At 40.6% G+C, this 18,715-nt stretch overlaps 1 protein-coding gene across 1 annotated transcript in view; it reads right to left on the reverse strand.

Annotated features, from left to right (window-relative positions):
- Nucleotides 1-406: 406 nt before the first annotated feature.
- MLH3 (mutL homolog 3) overlaps nucleotides 407-18,715 on the reverse strand; it is a gene marked incomplete at its 3' end in the record, with an annotated part of 59,430 nt that continues 41,121 nt past the window's right edge. Inside the window, exons 7-13 of the mRNA XM_080707181.1 lie at nucleotides 18,087-18,158; nucleotides 16,540-16,651; nucleotides 14,666-14,825; nucleotides 4,786-4,809; nucleotides 4,615-4,693; nucleotides 1,252-1,403; nucleotides 407-541 (exon numbers count right to left, since the gene is read on the reverse strand). Of these exons, the coding sequence (XP_080563307.1) occupies nucleotides 407-541; nucleotides 1,252-1,403; nucleotides 4,615-4,693; nucleotides 4,786-4,809; nucleotides 14,666-14,825; nucleotides 16,540-16,651; nucleotides 18,087-18,158 (734 nt within the window). The remainder of the gene's footprint in view (nucleotides 542-1,251; nucleotides 1,404-4,614; nucleotides 4,694-4,785; nucleotides 4,810-14,665; nucleotides 14,826-16,539; nucleotides 16,652-18,086; nucleotides 18,159-18,715) is intronic.

Below are 18,715 nucleotides of genomic sequence, written 5' to 3' on the forward strand. Positions count from 1 at the left end.
AGCAGAGAGGAATAAAGAAGATGAAGGGAAGGAGGGAGTGATAGAGAAACACAGGTGGTAGAGGAAGGGTACTAGCTCTTGAGGGGTTTAGCATAACTCAATGACAAATGCAAATTTAGAGGTTGGAAAAAATTGAGAAAAAAGAAAAACTAAACTCAAATAAAGGCTAACCCACCAATAAAATAATCATTAAATTTTATCACTAAATAGGTTAGAAAAGAGAAATATTACACGGCAACCTCCTGTGTCCAGGGATGCAAGCTAATGAACTGTCTTTAGGCTTGAATTCCATCTGGCTCCAAAGCCCGAGGTACCTGCAGGATAGAAGGACTGAGGTAGGTGCCCTGCTCAGGGCACCAGGGAGACTCTCCTGTTCTCTGCTCTAATCACTTTGGTTCCTGATAGATCAGGAAGGCTTCTCAAGGTGCTCACAAGAAGGCATGGACTGCTGCAGGCTCTGCTTTGTATCACATCCTTCTGATTTTCCAAAAAGATGCCAAGCCTGGGCCATTTTTCGAAGTTTAGCAAGATTGGGTTTAATCTATGGGAAGAAAGAGAATAACTCCAATTAACAAAGCTATATTTCAGAAATAAAAAGGGATGGGGAATGTAGCTAATGGCTACCCCTGGGTTCAATCTCCAGTACAACACCATATATACACACACAAATCTCCAGTATATCACACACAACATCACACACATACCACCACACCACACACACACACACACACACACACACACACACACACACCCTGACAGCTTAAGCTACATTTTTTTTTTTTTTTTTGCAGTGCTAGGAATTGAACCCAGGGCCTTAAACGTGCTCCCAGCTTAAGCTCCATTTTTAATTTGAGATGGAAGATGAAATGGGTGAGGCTTTTTTTTTTTTTTTTTTTTTTTGCAGTACTGGGGATGGAACCCAGGGGCATTCTATCTCTGAGCTACACCCCAGCCCCATTTTTTATTCTTTATTTTGAAACAAGGTCTCACTGAGTTGCAGAGGGCCTCACTAAGTAGCTGAGGCTGTCCACAAACTGTGATCCTCCTGTCTCAGCCTCCCAAATGCTGGGATTACAAGCATGCGCCACCACGCCCAGCTGGGTGAGGCTTTAAATGAAACTTCAAATGCATGTTTTTCAAAATTTTCCTATTTTGAAAGGACTAAGACAGATAACATTTGGATAGCAGGATTTGGGGAAAAAAATGAAGATAAACTTTGCTCCTTCCTGCTCCTATTAGCTATTAGTTTACCTGTTTTTCCTGCTCCAGGTGGTCTAGATCAGCTAAAGGCAGCATGGAAGGTCTCCCATGAGCACACTGGAATGGCAGCTGGCACCAGGACAGAGCTTCAATCAGGCGATGGCTCTCTTCTAGGTTCAGGCCATCATTAAACTTAATGGCCCCTAAACCAAAGACAGAAACCAGAAGGTTATGGTGTGCATGGTGGAAAACTAATGCTGACCCTGGATCTGAGCCAACTATCTGAAAAAAGTAACATACCCCTTAGACCTCATAGTGTGGCTTTAACACAGCTTGGAATTGGTACTTACAGCCATGGATGAACCTTTAGGACCAACCTTCTGTGTTTCAGCTTTTCCAAAGAGTTTTGTCTTTCTCATCCTATTGGAAGCATTCCTTACCCTTGTTAGGATCTTGCTTTAAGGGTTTTTCTAGAGAGGCCAGAAAAACATTCTCCCTACTTACAGGCTTGTGAAATTGAAGTAAGCTTTTGTTCAAGGGTTTACCAAAAGCCATTTCTCACTGCTTCTTTCAATGCCAACTTTTTGTTCCTTTTTTTTTTAATTACAAAATAATCTTCCTAATCTGAAACATATTATTAGAACGTACCTACTTTTATTCATAGATTCATTCACTCAGTCAACAAATATTTACCAAGTATATTCTTTATATTAGGAACTTTTTTTTTGTCTCAGTGAGTGAGACAGATATTTCTACCCTCACATAGCTTATGGTCTAATAGGTGAGACAAACATTAATTAAATATTCCATAAGTTAAGCTGTAAGTACTACAAAATATGGATATGAATGTTTAACAGGAAGACCAAACCTAGTTTAGAAGGCCAGTGGAGGCTTTCTTGGCAAAATAATCTTTTATTTTTTTATTTTTTGCAGTACTGGGGATGGAACCCAGGGGCATTTTACCTCCAAGCAACATCACTGGCCCTATTTTTTTAGTCTTCATCTTGAAATAGGGTCTCACTAAGTTGTGGAGAGCCTCACTGAGTAGCTGAGGCTGTCTGCGAACCGCGATCCTCCGGTCTCAGCCTACTAAATGCTGGGATTACAAGCATGTGCCACCACGCCCAGTGGCAAAATGATATTTAAGCTGAGACCTTGGTTAAGAAAGACACACCTGATTGAAGAGGGCCCAAGAGAATTCCAGATGGAGGAAAGGCAGGTGCAATAGCCCTGAGACTGATGGAAGTTTAACACAGGAAAAATGACCAAAGAAGAGGCTGCAATATAAGAGCAAGGCAGAGTGTGATGCGAGATGAGACTAAAGAGGCAGGCAGAGGCCAAGTCATGAAGACTCCTATAGGCCATGGCAAAGAAGAAAACTATTATACTGCTGGGCACTGTGGTGAACACCTATAATCCCAATACTTGGGAGACTGTGATAGGAGAATCACAAGTTTGAGGCCAGCCTCAGCAATTTAGACCCTATTTCAAAATGCAAAATAAAAAAAGCTAGGAAGTTAGGTGTGGTGGTGCATATCTGTAATACCAGTAATTGGGAAGTTTGAGACAGGAGGATCACAGGTTCATGGCCAGCCTCAGCAACTTAGTGAGACCTGGTTTCAAAATAAAAAATAAAAAGTGCCGAGAGTAGAGCTTGGAGGTAGAATGCCCCTGAGTTCAATCCCCAGTACCACCACCACCAAAAATAAAAGGAGGGGTGTAGAGATATACCTCAGTGGTAGAATGCCCCACTTTAATCCCCACCAAAAAATCTTTTAAAGTAAGAGCAATGGGTAGTCATACTTTATAAAAAAAGCATGCTGAGAGCCGGGCATGGTGGTACACTCCTGTAACCCCAGTACTCCGTTGCAAAGCGCTTGCCTTGCAAATGCGATGCCCTGAGTTCAATCCTCAGTTCCAAAAAGATTAAAAAAAAAAAAAAAGAGTCCCAAAAGATTCCTCTGGTTGCTATGGGGGAGCCAGAATGAATGTGGGGAATTAAGTAAGAAGATTTAATCATGTCAAGAACGAGGAAATTGCCAGGTGTGGTGGTGCACACTTGTAATCCCAGTACTTGGGAGGCTGAGATAGGAGGATTGTGCAGCAGCTTAGTGAGACCCAGTTTCCAAATAAAATATAAAATAGGTCAGTGGGTGTAGTCTGGAGGTAGAAGGGCCCTGGGTTGGATCTCCAGCACCACACACACACAAAAAGAATGAGGAAATGGCAGTGCGGCCAAATCAAATCAAACAGATTAAGGATACATTTGAAAATAATAATGATGAAATCCAATGAGGTGGCTATGTGGAGTAAAGGTAGGATAAAAGGGTAAAGGACTTAAGGATATATGTAGGAAATATAGAAAATAGACTAATGATGGACCATAGTACAAAGCTAGGAAAGAGAGGAGGTGAAGAGAGAAGACTGATGGAGAGGAATAAATATGGGGGTATGAGGGGAGGGGGACTGGAGACCCCATCATAGTCAAATGATAGTCACAGGAGATGCTATAACTGCCATCATCTGTAAAGTAACTTCTGCCAATGCCATTTTCTACATTTTATCATTTTCCACACTGAAAAATTCTCAATGACTCTAAAGCCTTCTGTATCAAATTTAAAAGTTTTTCCGTGTTCTTCTAGGCTTCCACTTTCTTACCCCCTACCCAATTTATCAGCAATCTTTGCTGCTCCTCCACAGAGCGGCTCCCTCTCTCTGTGATTAACTCCCCCCTCCAGGCCTCAATCCATCACCCTCAGCTCATTCAAAACTGAACTCCAAATGAGTCTCCTCTAGGAGTCACTCCTCCACTCACATAAAGCAATCTGCTTTGTGGTGTGTTGGCACTGTGCTTTGTAATTTTATAGCTTTCGGTTTTTTGTTTTTTGGTGGTACTGGGGTTCCTGGAAGCCCTTCTACTTTCAGGCTACACTCCCAGACCTAGTTTATATTTTTGAAACAGGGTCTCTTACGCCAGCGCAGCTGTCTTCGAACCTGCGTGATCCTCCTGACTCCGCCTTGTGCGGGGATTACAAGCATGTGCCACCACGCCCAGCTATAGCTTTCGTTTTTAAGTGGTTTTTTTGTTTGTTTTTGTTTGTGGTCCTGGGAGTTGAATCCAGGGGCATTTTACCTCTGAGCTATATCACCAGCCCTATTTTATTTTTCATTTTGAAACAGGACCCTCTGCAGAGGATCTCATTAAATTGCTGAGGCTGGCCATGAACCTGTGATCCTCCTCTTTCAGCCTCCCAAGTACTGGGATCACAGGTGTGCACCCCCACGCTTGATGAGTCCTCAGTTTTACTGTCTGAGGAGGTGAGCAGAACAGCGCCCTGTGCTCTCTCGTCATCACTCCACCACCCCTAGTGCTCAGCACACGGGGACTCCATACATGGCTGTTGGGGCTCTTACCATGGCAGGCTTGAGAGGCCAGCACCTTCTGGACAGTCAGTGGTAGTGTCCCTTGGATGCCTCCTGTGGTCTGGAGGAGCTATGTTAATAACAGGAGGAGGAAATGAGATAATGAAGAGTTTTATGTGTGGCACCACTGTGTGAGACCCCAAAAGAAGAGAAAAAGCTTACCTCCACTTGTTCTTGGATAAATTCCTACAAATCAATAAGGAAAAACAGGCATTAGTCTACTGTTATTTTACTTGCCCTTTCAGAGTTTACAGAATACTCCAACTTTCTTTTTCTGGTACTGGAGATTGGACTCAAAAGCAGTCTACCTCTGAACTATACCACTAGCCCTCTTTTATTTTTTCTTTTTAAAACAGGGTCTTAAAATATTTTAAAAACAGGGTTTTTAAAATAGGATGCTGAGGGTCTATGTTGCTGAGGCTGTCCTTGAACCTGTGATCCTCCAGTTTCAGCCCCCCAAGTACTGGGATCACAGGTGTACACCACCACACCTGCCCCAACTTTCCTCCCTTCCTTTCATATCCCTTCCCTTCCTTCCTTCTCCCCTCTTCCTCCTTTCCTTTCCTGATACTGGGGAATGGAAACCAAGGGCATTCTACCTCTGGGCTATATCTTTAGCCCTATTTTATTATTTATTTTGAAACAGGGCCTACCAATGAGCTATACCCCCAGCCCTCTTATTTTTTATTTTAAAACAAGGACTAAGTTGCAGAGGGCCTCACTAAGTAGCTGAGGCTGGCTACAAACCTGCAGTCCTTCTTTCTCAGCTTCCCAAGTACTGGGATTACAAGTGTATGCCACCATACCCAAACATAGTTGCACCTGGGGTGAGGGGAACTCGTTTAATTTTGAGGCTGCCCTCAAATCTGCAATCCTCCTGTCTCAGCTCCCCAAATACTGGGATTACAGACATGAACCACCATGGTTGACTCCAATCTCCTTTTTAAGATATGCCTCCTAGCCGGGTATGGTGGCACATTGGTAGAATGCTCCTGGGTTCAATCCCCAGTACTGAAAAAAAAAAAAATGATATGCCTCCTGAAGGGGAGTCCCAGCAATACAGCATTATTTAGGTATAAATTTATTTCTTGTAAGGCTGTCTGAATATCTGATCATATTTATAATTTATAATCTTATAAATATGTAATCTTACAAATATGTAAGTGTAATATACACAAGCTGAGAATACACAAAAATCACCAACACAAATGTGCACTTAGTGACTTGTTTAGTTTTACAAGCATAGGTAAACAGTCACTCTACTTCCCAAAGGCATTGTTTGTACAATCATCTTCAGGTTATAAAGCTTATTTTCTGTGGCATTTTGTTGATATGTTTCTCCCTCATATATCTCTGACCTTGGGATAAACTTTTCAAGCAATACACCTGTAGATATTATTAAAATTTACAAAAGACTTTAAAGAAGTTTAAAACCCACACTAATTAATGATACCAATTTGTTTAACCCTATAGGTAAAAAAAACTTTTTGTGCTGGGTGTGGTGGTGCATGTTTTTAATCCCAGCATTGGGAGGCTGAGACAGGAGGATCACAATTTGCGGACAGCCTCAGCTACTACTTAGTGAGGCCCTTTGCAACTCAGTAAGACCCTGTTTCAAAATAAAGAAATAATAGGCATGGGATATAGCTCTGAGGTAGAATGGCACTGGGTTCCATCCCCAGTATCACAAAAAAAAAAAAAAAAACCTAAGTGAGATATGGCACATTTAATTTTTCTTTATAAAAAAACACAAGATTTAGCTAGGCATGGTGGTCCACGCTTCTAATCCCAGTATTTGGGAGGCTGAGACAGGAGGGTTGTGGTTCGCAGACAGCCTCAGCTACTTAGTGAGGCACTCCGTAACTTAGTGAGACCCTGTTTCAAAATAAAGAATAAAAAATTGGGCAGGGGGTGTAGCTCAGAGGTCAAATGCCCCTGGGTTCTATCCCTACACCCGCAAAAAAAAAAAAAAAAAAAAAAGGGCTGGGGGTGTAGCTGAAAGGTAGAATACTTCTAGGTTAAATCCCTAGTACCACAAAAATGAAGGAATGAATAAATAAATAAATAAATAACAGTTTCCTGAGCATTGTGGCATATGCCTATAATTCCAAGTACTTGGGAGAATGAGACAGGGAATCACAGGTATGAGACCAGCCTCAGCAACTTAGCAAGGACCTGTTTCAAAATAAAAAATAAAATAGGGTTTGGAGGTATGGCTTGAAGGTAGAATGTCCCTGGGTTCAATCTACACACACACACACACACACACACACACACACACACACTAAACAACTACATATATACATACTTACATACATACATACCTAAATACACAAGCACAGTTACCAAGAGCTAAGTGGTACAAACTACATATATATGTATATGAGTAGGTTTTGTTTGTTTTTGGTACTGAAGATTGAACTCAGGGAATTTTACCTCTAAGCTATACTCCCAGCCCTATTTTATTTTTTATTTTGAAACAGGGTCTCACTAAGTTGCTGAGGCTGGCCTTGAACGTTCAATCCTCCTTTTTTAGCTTCCCAAGTACTGGGATTACAGACATGTGCCACCATGCCTGGCTTTGTATATATATTTAAAGCCACATATTTTCCCAAATAAACCTCAGTAGATATCTCATAATATCCAACCCACTCACAAAGCTTAGTATAAATGGAAATAAAAGCTAACTTCTTAGTATATTTCCTTGTGCTTATAATCTGGAGCTGTAAAACATCAGTTTTCATGCCTGCTGAGAGGAAGAACAGTCTAATTCTCAGTTTATTTCTTATTTCAATGGTTCAATTAATGCTGGATTTTTTTTTTATTTTTATTTTTTGTGGTACTGGGGGTGGAACCCAGGGGCTTTCTACCTCCGGGCTATACTCCAAGACCTATTTTATATTTTACTTGGAAACAGGGTCTCACTTAAGTTGGTGAGAGCTTCACTAAGTAGCTGAGGCTAGCTTCGAACCTGTGTGATCCTCCTGTCTCAGCCTCCAAAGCGCGGGGATTACAAGCGTGTGCCACCAGGCCCGGCTAATGCTGGATATTTAAGTAGTGTTAGAAGGTTCATTCAAGCTGAATATAAAACATTATAGAAGAATGTATTAAGTGATCTTTCAACTGCTAGGACTCAAATAGTTACCACCTCAAAACACCAAATTGTTCCAGCTTCTTCCAGAATCAACAAAATCTCTCCTGATTAGCCTGACTTAACATAATCAAGATTTTCTGAAACCATAAGCTTTGTTTCAATTTGAAGTAAACTCCTTAATAGGAGTCTTTGAAGTCACTTTAGAAAAAGTTTTTATTATAATTTTCCAGTTAAATGTTTAGGGATTGAATTACAATAAAAGATTCAAACTGATCCTATCTTTTGGATATAAGACAATTTAGAGCAGGAGTCTTATAAAAAATAAGTTCTGTGGGGAGAAAAAAGAGTCTGCTGAAAGCAAAGCAAAGGTTGTTGGATCAAAAGACTTTCTTTTTTCTCACTGACCTATTTATTTATTTTAATTTTTAATTTTTGTTTTTGTGGTACTAGGAACCAGGCGTGGTGGTGCACCCTTGTAATCCTCACGCTTGGGAGGCGGAGATAGGAGGATCGCACTGGTTCAGAGTCAGCCTCGCTGGCTTAAGAGACCCTGTTTCCAAATAAAAAAAAATATAAAATAGGTCTGGGCGTGTAGCCCGGAGGCGCTGCTAACTGCCTCTTGCTCTTGAATGTCTTCTTACCATTCACCTACAAACATGTTCAAGTCTCTTCTTCTTCTTCTTCTTCTTTTTTTTTTTTTTTTTTTTTTTTTTTTTGTGGTACTGGGGATGGAACCCAGGGGCATTCTACCTCCAAGTGACAACCCCAGCCCTATGTTCTTTATTTTGAATCAGGGTCTCAATGAGTTGCAAAAGGCCTCACTAAGTACCTGAGGCTATCTATGAACCACGATCCTCCAGTCTCTGCCTCCCGAATGATGGGATTACAAGCGTGCGCCACCATGCCTGGCTTCTCTTCTTTTTCTTTTTTCTTTTTGCGGTACTGGGAGTGGAGCCCAGGGGCATTCTACCTCCAAGCTACACCTCCAGCCCCAGTTTTTATTCTTTATTCCAAAAAAGGGTCTCACTGAGTTGCAAAGGGCCTCACTAAGTAGCTGAGGCTGGCTTCGAACCTACTCAATCCTGTCTCAGCCCCCCAAATGCTGGGATTACAAGCGTGCACCACCACACCCGGCTCTCTTATCTTAAAACACATAAATTTTCTGCTACTGCTACCACTGGTACTACTACAACAACTACTTCTCCTCTTCCTCCTCCTGCTTTCCTTTCTCCTGCTCCTCCTCCTCCTTTTTCTTCCTTCTCCCTCTTCTTCTCTTTTTCTATTTGGTACTGGAGATTGAACCCAGAGGCATTTTACCTCCATGCTATACCCTAGTCCTATTATTATTATTATTTTGAAACAGAGTCCTGCAATCCTGTCTCAATTTCCCAGTAGTGGGGTTACAGATGTGTGTGACATCTGGCTTGCCCCACACTTCTCAACTACCCCATCTGCTAGCAATCAGCTTCTCTTTTCTTCTTACACAGCCCAAGTTCTGAAAAAGGCTGTCACCTTGGTCTCACTTCCTTTCCCTTCACTCACTCCAGTTCCACTGCGTCCTGTGTTCTGCCTTCTGCCCAAGAGCATTCCCAGGAAAGCACATTGTGTGATGACCAATGTCCTCTCAATAACCAGATTTACTTTATGGACACTGTTGATAATTCTCTTCTTGCTTACAATTTCCCTTGGCTTTGGCAATATTACTTTTCCCTGGATTTCTTCCTCTCTCAAATACTTTCAGTCATCCTTAGCTTCCACCAGTCACAATCACTTTCCAGACCTTTACCGAAACATAAACACCCCCGATGCTCCTTTTGCTTTCTGCCTTTTTTAGTCCTCATATTCTCCCTAGACAATTTCACTTTTTCTAGGCGCTTCTCCTTCTCTGATAGTATCAAAATGTATATGCTCTTAACTCTCCAATATGTACAGCCCACCTTTCTTTCCTAAGGGCTAGGTCTGTAGGTCTGCCTTCCCAGTGAACATCTCCACCTGAAGGCACATTCAATGCATCTACATCAAGATCATAATCTAACTCCCTGCCCGGTGTGAAGCACTTTCCTTTCTTGGAAATGAAATGATACTACCAGCCTTCTGTCACTAAGCTGGAACCCTCAGAATCACTGTTTAATATCTTACCTCCTGTATTCCTTTTATATTCTACTGCCCACCAGACCTTATTGATTCTACCTCCTAAATTAGGTCTTAAATACCTCCCTCCTTTCCATTGGCTTAATTAAATCTTCAATCATGTTCTTTCTCTGCATCTTTTACCCACACTTCTCATTTTCTCTTATTTCAGCCAGTATAATCTCTTACTTGCTCTCTCTGCCTCAAATATTCCTGAGATAAACTTCTCCCATGAGTTAGCCACTAAATCTACCTTCTAATTTTTTCTTATTTTAGATGTTAGTAAAATAACCCAGATTTCTAGACAAAAGGTAGATTAAGTTGTCTGTGCTCAAATACTGAAGAAAAAACAGAATAGAAACCACAATGAAAAAAGTACAGGTAGAACTGAAAAAGAACCAAGTATTCTTCTGGAAATAAAAAGTATAGTCATCAAAATGAAAACTTAGTGTATAAGTTAAACATACAATTAAAAAGCAAATAAAGAGAAATTGTGGTTCACTGAAAAATAAGGAGGAAATTTTCCAGAATGTACCACAGAGAGACAAAGCAATAGGAAATATGAAGGAACTGAAGAGACATGGACAATATAATGATAGGTTCCACGGACAGCTGATAGGGTTTCCAGGAGACAAGAGAGAGAATTGGGTGAAGAAGCCATGTTTGAAGTGATAATGAGTGTACACTTCCCAAATGGAAGAAGCATGAGGACTCTTGAGAAGGAAATTAAAATAAATCCAAGCCGGGCATGATGGCACAAGCTGGTAATTCCAATACCCGGGAGGCTGAAACAGGAAGATCACAGGTTTGTGGCAAGCTTCAGCTACTTAGTGAGGCCTTCTGCAACTTAGTGAGAGCCTGTTTCAAAAGAAAAAAGAAAAAAAAGGTCTGGGATATAGCTTGGAGATAGAATGCCCCTGGGTTCAATCTCCAGTACCACAAAAATAAATAAATAAAAATAAATTCATAGCTGAGCACGGTGGCACATGCTTGTAATCTCAGTACCTGGGAGGCTAAGACAGGAGGATAGCTCAGGTTCAAAGCCAGCCTCCGCTACTTAGTGAGGCTCTCAGCAACTTAGTGAGACCCTGTTTCCAAATAAAATACAAAACAGGTCTGGGAGTATAGCCCAAAGGTAGAAAGCTTCTGGGTTCTATCCCCAGCACCACAATAAATAAATTAATCAATTCATACTAAGACATTATCATCAGGAATTGAAGAACAGCAAAGATAGAGAAAAAATAATCTAAAAAGCAACCAGGAGAAAATCAGATTACCTACAGAATAGTAATAATTAGATTGATAATGGACTTTAGTGGCAAAAACAGAAGGTCAAAAGTAGCAGATTTTTTTTTTTTTTTTTTTTTTTTTTTTTTTTGTGGTACTGAGGTTCCTGGAAACCCTTCTACCTCTGGGCTACACTCCCAGACCTATTTTATATATATTTTTGGAAACAGGGTCTCTTAAGCCAGCAAGGCTAGCTTTGAACCAGCAGGATCCTCCTGTTCCCACCTCCCAAGTGGGATTACAAGCATGTGCCACCACGCCTGGCTTAGCAGAATGTTTTTAAAGGGGTTCTTTTGTCTTTTTGGAACCGGGGATTGAACCCAGAGCGCTGCACCTGCAAAGCAGGTGCTTTGCCACTGAGCTACATCCTGGCCCCTAGTAGAATATTTTTAAAATGCTATGGAACAACTGGTGATATAGAATACTGTTTTAGCTACCTAATCATGTAAGTGTAAAGGCAACATGATTATTTTAAAACAGTTTATTATTTGTGGATTCTTATTCTTCTTCTTTTTTTTTTTTTGAGGTACTAGAGATGGAATCCAAGGGCATTCTACCTCCAAACTACCCCCAGCCCTATTTTTTTTATTCTTTATTTTGAAGCAGGGTCTCACTGAGTTGCAAAGACCCTCACTAAGTAGCTGAGGCTGTCCATGAACTGCGATCCTCCTGTCTCAACCTCCCGAGTTCTGAGATTACAAGTGTGCGCCACCACACCCAGCTTATGTGTGGATTCTTAATAAGAGAACTTTAAAAATATTTACTTCAGGAAAAGAAAACAATACAGAAGGAGTAAGTAGGATACAAAAAGCAATAGTGAACAAGGATCCTGGGAAACATTTTGGTTAATCTAAACATTGATTAGTAATTACTGAGAGATTAAAAGTAAGGTGGAATGATGGGAAATGAAGGGTTGAAAGGTTTCTGTACAGTTCAGAATGAGAATAGAATAGAGAAATAAATCATTTTTAAACTCTTTTAAGTATACATACTAAAATTCAAGGCTACTTTAAAAGGATATGGAATATATATCTTCTAAATCAGTAGAGAAAAAAGGAATAAAGAAAACTAGTAAAGCAGCGGTCACTGATAACCCGGTTGGTGTTTTTACCTCCCTCCTAAAAAAAAAGAAAAAGAAAAAAAAAAAAGAAAACTAGTAAAAAGACAGGAAGGAGCTGGGCATGGTGGCGATGCTTGTAATCCCAGCATTCGGGAGGCTGAGACAGGAGGTGTAGCGGTTCATAGACAGCCTCATCTACTTAGTGAAGCCCTCCGCAACTTAGTGAGACTCTGTTTCAAAATAAAGAATAAAAAAATAGGGCAAGGGGTGTAGCTTGGATGTAGAATGCCCCTAGGTTCCATCCCCAGACCCGCAAAAAAAAAAAAAAAAAAAAAAAAGGCAGGAAGGGTAGGGAGCCAACAAAGGCAAAATAAATTGTATTTACTGTAAAAAATGAAATAACATAAGAAGTAATGATCCTTTCTTTTCTTTTTTAAATTTTTTTGTGTTACTGGAAATTATACCCAGGGGCATTCTACCTCTGAGCTACACCCCCAACCATATTTTTTATTCTTTATTTTGAAACAGGGTCTCACTAAGTTGCAGAGGGCCCTCACTAAGTAGGTGAGGCTGGCTGTGAACTGTGATACTCCATTCTCGGCCTCCTGAATGCTGGGATTACAAGTGTGTGCCACCATCCTCAACTTAATAATGGTCCTTTTTAACATCTCCACTGCCACATCCCAGAAGGAGCTTTTGAAACCTCTGCTAAGACATATCTTCAGAGTAATCATATTTAAAATGTAATTTGACATGTATCTTTTTTTTTCCTGCAGTACTAGGGATTGAACCCAGGGACACTCTACCACTAAGATACATCCCAGACCTTTTCACTTTGAGACAGGGTCCTGCTAAACTGCCAAGGCTGACTTTACACTTGTGATCCTCCTGCCTCAGCCTTCTGAGTAGTTGGGATTACTACAGGTATGTACTATCATGTCTAGCACCAATGTTTCTTACTTTCCTGTTTAAAATTCTACACTGGCTGCCTATAGGATGAAATACAAACGATTTAGCAGAAAGTGTTAAATCCCTTTATGATTTTGTTTTGACAATCTGTCTAATCTCATCTAGTCCCCCCACTACTCCATATGTATCTTAATTGAAGCTATGGCTCTTGGTAGGTCCCCAAGCACAGGATCTGTTTCAAGTCTCTGATGTTGGTTTCTCTATTTATAATGCCCTTCTCTCCTCTTCAATACCTGCTATACCTGGAAGGTCCCTTCCTATACAACCTTTCTTAAGAAAAAGGCCTTTCTGTGGCAGTTTCCTTGACTTCTTCCTCTCTGGGAATGGTAAATTATTCTGTATTTCCATAACACTTTTTCTTTTGTAGGGGTGGCGATTCTGGGGATTGAACCCAGGAGCATTCTACCTCTGAGCTACACCTCCAGCTTTTCTTTTCTCTTTTCTTTCTTTCTTTCTTTCTTCTTTCTTTCTTCCTTTTTTTTTTTTTTTTTTTTTTTGGTGGTATTGGGGGCAGAACCCAGAGGCTTTTTACCTCTGGGCTATACTCCCAGACCTATTTTTTTTATATTTTATTTGGAAACAGGGTCTCGCTAAGTTGCTGAGAGCCTCACTAAGTATCTGAGGCTGGCTTCAAACCTGTGCGATCCCCTGTCTCAGCCTCCCAAACGTGGGGATTACTAGCGTGCACCACCATGCCCAGCTACCTCCAGCTATTTTTTATTTCTTATTTTGAAACAGGGTCTCACTAAGTTGCAGAAGGCCTCAATAAGAAGCTGAGGCTGGAGCCAGGTGTGGTGGCGCAGGCTTGTAATCCCCACGCTTGGGAGGCAGAGACAGGAGTGTTGTGCAGGTTCGAAGCCAGCCTCACTGGCTTAAGAGACCCTGTTTCCAAATAAAAATATAAAATAGGTCTGGGAGTGTAGCCCGGAGGTAGAAGGGTTTCCAGGAACTCCAGTATTACCACCAAAAAAAAAAAAAAAAAAAGAAGCTGAGGCTGGCCTTGAACCTGCGATCCTCCTGTCTAAACCTACCAAGTACTAGGATTATAAGTGTGCGCCACCATGCCTGGCCTGTAATACCTTTTTTCCCCCCCAGAACTAGGGATTGAACCAGGTGCATTCTAGGTACATTCTACCTCTGAGCTATACCTCCAGCCCTATTTTTATTCTTTGTTTTGAAACATGGTCTCACTAAGTTGCAGAGGGCCTCACTAAGTAGCTGAGGCTGGCCTCAAACCTGCAATCCTACTGTCTTAGCCTCCCAAGTACTGGGATTACAAATGTGCACCGCCACGCACAAAAGTGCACCAACACTCTTTGAACTTACCTCTACTAGCCAAATTTCACTGTACTCAATTATCTAAATGCCTTTCCCCCTTACCTTTCAATTTCTAGCACCTGGCATAACATAAATGTGTTTTGAAAAAAGATGTGTGTAGAGAATCTCCTGACAAAACGTAAGGTTATCACTCAGCAATCTCAACATTGGAAGCCATATCTCACCTCCACGATACTCTTGGTCACAGTAGGTCTTCCTCTTCGAAGTTCACTGGCTTCTCTTTCTACAAAACATAGCGGTACTTTTTGCACAAGGATCAGTGAATCACTAGTGTCTGGAAAGATAAATTCAAGGCCCAAATCTTCCAGATTTCTGTGGTAACACCTAAAAAGAGAGCCTCAAATGTAAAAGTACTACTCCATTTACATTTCAGTACTAGTTCCAGATACTTGATAGTTTCTCAAAAGCTGCCACAAGGTTGAAATGCTATACTGTTTCTCTCACATTCATATGTTTGGTATCTTTTTTTTTTTTTTTTTTTTTTTGGTGGTGGTACTGGGGTTCCTGGAAACCCTTCTACCTCCGGACGACACTCCCAGACCTATTTTTATATTTTTATTTGGAAACAGGGTCTCCTAAGCCAGCAATACTGGCTTCGAACCTGTGTGATCCTCCTCTCCGCCTCCCAAGCGCGGGGATTACAAGCGTGTGCCACCACGCCTGGCTATGTTTGGTATCTTATTATCAAATTTTCTCTTTGAATTACGGTAGTTCCTCCTTATCCACAGTTTCACTTCCTAAGATTTCATTTACTCATGGTTAGCCATGATCCAACAATATTAAATGGAAAATTTCAAAAATAAACAATTGATGGGAAAACATTTTTAGGTGCTAGAAATTGAACCCAGGGCCTTCCACATGCTAAGCACATGCTCTACCACTGAGCTACACCCTCAGCCACATGTTTTAAACTGTATGCTACTTTTGGTAGCATGCTAAGATCTCATGCTGTCCCACTGAATCATCCCTCTGTCCGACATCCACATGCTGTATATGCCATACACCTGTTAAGACACTTAGCAGCCATCTCAGTTATCAGATTAACTGTCTCAGTTATCTCAGTGTTTGTGGTGAAATAACCCTTATTTTGCAAAATAATGGCCTCCAAACACAACAGCAGTGATGCAAAGGAAGTGCCAGAGCATGATATATGGAAGGACAGCCGGGCATGGTGGCGCATGCTTGTAATACCAGCATTTGGGAGGCTGAGACAGGAGGATCACAATTCTCGGACAGCCTCAGCTACTTAATGAGGCCCATTGCAATTCAGTGAGACCCTGTTTCAAAATATAGAATAAAAAATAGGGCTGGGGCTATAGCTCGGTAGCTTGAAAGTAAAATGCCCCTGGGTTCCATTCCTAGTACTGCAAAAAAAAGAAATGTGGAAGGACAGATGTGTCTCAGAATAAAGAATAAAAAATAGGTCAGGGGATGTAGCTCAGAGGTAAAATGTCTCTGGGTTCCATCCCCAGACCCGCAAAAAAAAAAAAATAAAAATAAAAATAAAAAATAAAAATAAATTGAAAAGAACTCCTCTTTTTCACTTTCAGTACTGGGCCCAAAAGTGTGGAAATAACCTATCTTGTGACTCACAATATGATCTGTCCCTTCTTTGCTTCCTAGTATCTTGCTTTCTTTCTAATAAGATTATACTAAAACTCTAGAGTGAACCAGGACAAAGCAGAATGGAAGCAATTACTGCACTAACTTTGCTCTCAGAAACAGCACAGCATAAACACTTGACTGTTCCAAGAAATGGGAAGCAGGTTCTAAGCCAACTGCTGGAAAAAATTATGAGAGAAGCCATGCTATACTCAACAACCATGATACAGTGGGCAGAATGGCGCTGGTGTTGGAGGACCTGCCTGAGTGTCCGCTCCACTGCTTAGTAGTTGTTAGGACCTTGGACAAGCAGTACCATGTAACCTCTTTTGGTCTCAGCCTCCTCTTCTGAACATGAACAACATTTTGACTAAAGCTCACAAAATAATTGTGAGAATTTGCATTATCAACATCACATCTGCATGGTGGTACTAACCCTAAGAGTCTCCTCTGTTCCTCTGTCACTGCTATCTCTAGTGGAGGAATGATAGTGGAAGACAGTAATTTTTTCCGACCAGAGCCTTTTGGTTGTTGCTTTTCGTAGGAATCTATTGGAAGAAAGATGAAAGGGTTAAGAATAAGGAGAGTCTTCTACATTCAGATAAAAATGAAGCATGGCAAGGTATGGCCATGATATGCTTAGTAATTCTTAGAAATGTGTTCAATGCTCAGTTTTAGAATTTGGATTTCCATTATTAAAGTCCAACTAAAAACATTCAACCAATTTACTCATTTTAGCAGTATTCTCCAAAATAAGGAATATAAGGCTTAAATCTCACAATCAAATGAACAATGCAATCCTCTCAGTTAATCCACATAGTTTAAATAACAGGTGCGTAACACGGAGACTTATGTGTTTACCACACAATCCTATGGTTCAACAAGGCTCTTTTACTCTTCAGAAGTATTTCCCAGGCTCTGAAGGGAGATCATCACTACTATTCTCAAATGGTGCAGAACAAGAGGCATTTAAATTTTTCTAACACTGTACTGTATCTTTCCCAATATTTTATAAGGAAAAGTAAAAATGGTAGTATTATTGCCATTTTATTTTATTTTTGCGGATCTGGGGATAGAACCCAGGGGCATTTGACCTCTGAGCTACAACCCCTGCCCTATTTTTTATTCTTTATTTTGAAACAGGGTCTCACTAAGTTGCAGAGGACCTCATTAAGTAGCTGAGGCTGTCCGCAAACTGCGATCCTCCTGTCTCAGCCTCCCAAATGCTGGGATTACAAGTGTGCACCACCATGCCCAGCTGTATTATTGCCATTTTAGCCTATGAAATTTCTCCCTAGGTCCTTACCTAACTATTTGACATTAAGGTTTTTCATCACTTGACCACAGAAGTAAAGATTTTCCTGGCATTTTACCACTTGGTGAACACACTGCCTTATGAAGACAAAGATGTGCACCAAAAATTTAAAAGTATACATTGACTCTGGAAAGATACACAGAAGAATTATTAATGTTGATTGCCTGTGGGAAGGGAAATATGGTGAGATAGAAGACAAAGGTAGAAAGGAGACTTTATTTCTTTTGTATCTTTTAGAGTTGGATCTATTTGATTATCCTATCTGCTCTAAAGCAAATTAGGTTTTAAAATAAAAACAACACATTTGGCCTTCTGAGCTGCTGATAGTCTCTGCCTACTAACTGTGAAGAAAGCATACCAAGATATACAGGTATACGAAGGGGCATATCTTTGTGCTGGATATCATAAGTTAACCTAATCCTTAGGTACCTTTGGGTGATAATAAATATGCAGCAAATATGCCTTTAACCATTTACATAAGAGCCACGTGTTTGAATTAATAAAGTGAACTACTACATTCTTTCAGTTATAGCAAATCAACAGGAGGACTTCAGTTTAATTTTTTAAACATACATGGCATCTGTCCTAACAAAAGTCTCCGTAAGAAAAACTTTCAGATTTACTAATTCTACTGGGAAATCTCTCATCTTTTCTAGGCAGATTCTTACCAGTGATGAGCTGCTCCAATCGGACACGCTCATGGGCAGCATGCTGGTCCACCAAGATTAGCAGATTTCCATCTACAAGATCATCAAGAATCACTGGAGAGTCTAATTCTCAGGTCAAGATTAAAGTAATCATGTTGTGTGAAGGGAGAAATAAAGCTTAATTCAACCCATTTTACAATATAAGCACAAAAGAATATGCTGAATACTAACAACTATTCCTTATATTTCCTAAAAATTTTAAGTTTTGAGAATTATAATAAACTTATCCCTGATGAAAAACTCTTTAGTTCATGAGTATTTTATTTATTTTATTTTTGTGGTACTGGGAATGGAACCAGGGCATTCTAGCTCCAAGCTACACCTTCAGCCCTATTTTTTACTTTTAAATTTTGAAACAGAGTCTCACTGAGTTGCAAAGAGCCTCACTAAGTAGCTAAGGCTGGCCATGAATCACGATCCTCCTGTCTTAGCCTTCCAAATGCTGGGATTACAAGCATGTGCCACCATGCCCGGCTCATCAGTATTTTATTTGTAACATAAAGTTAATCTGGGTGTGGTGGCACACACCTGTAATCCTAGTACTTGGGAGTTTCAGACAGGAGGATCATAGGTTTGAAGACAGTCTCAGC

The sequence above is a fragment of the Muscardinus avellanarius genome (genome assembly GCF_963383645.1).
Source record: "Muscardinus avellanarius genome assembly, chromosome: 12".
NCBI classification, from domain to species: Eukaryota; Metazoa; Chordata; class Mammalia; order Rodentia; family Gliridae; genus Muscardinus; species Muscardinus avellanarius.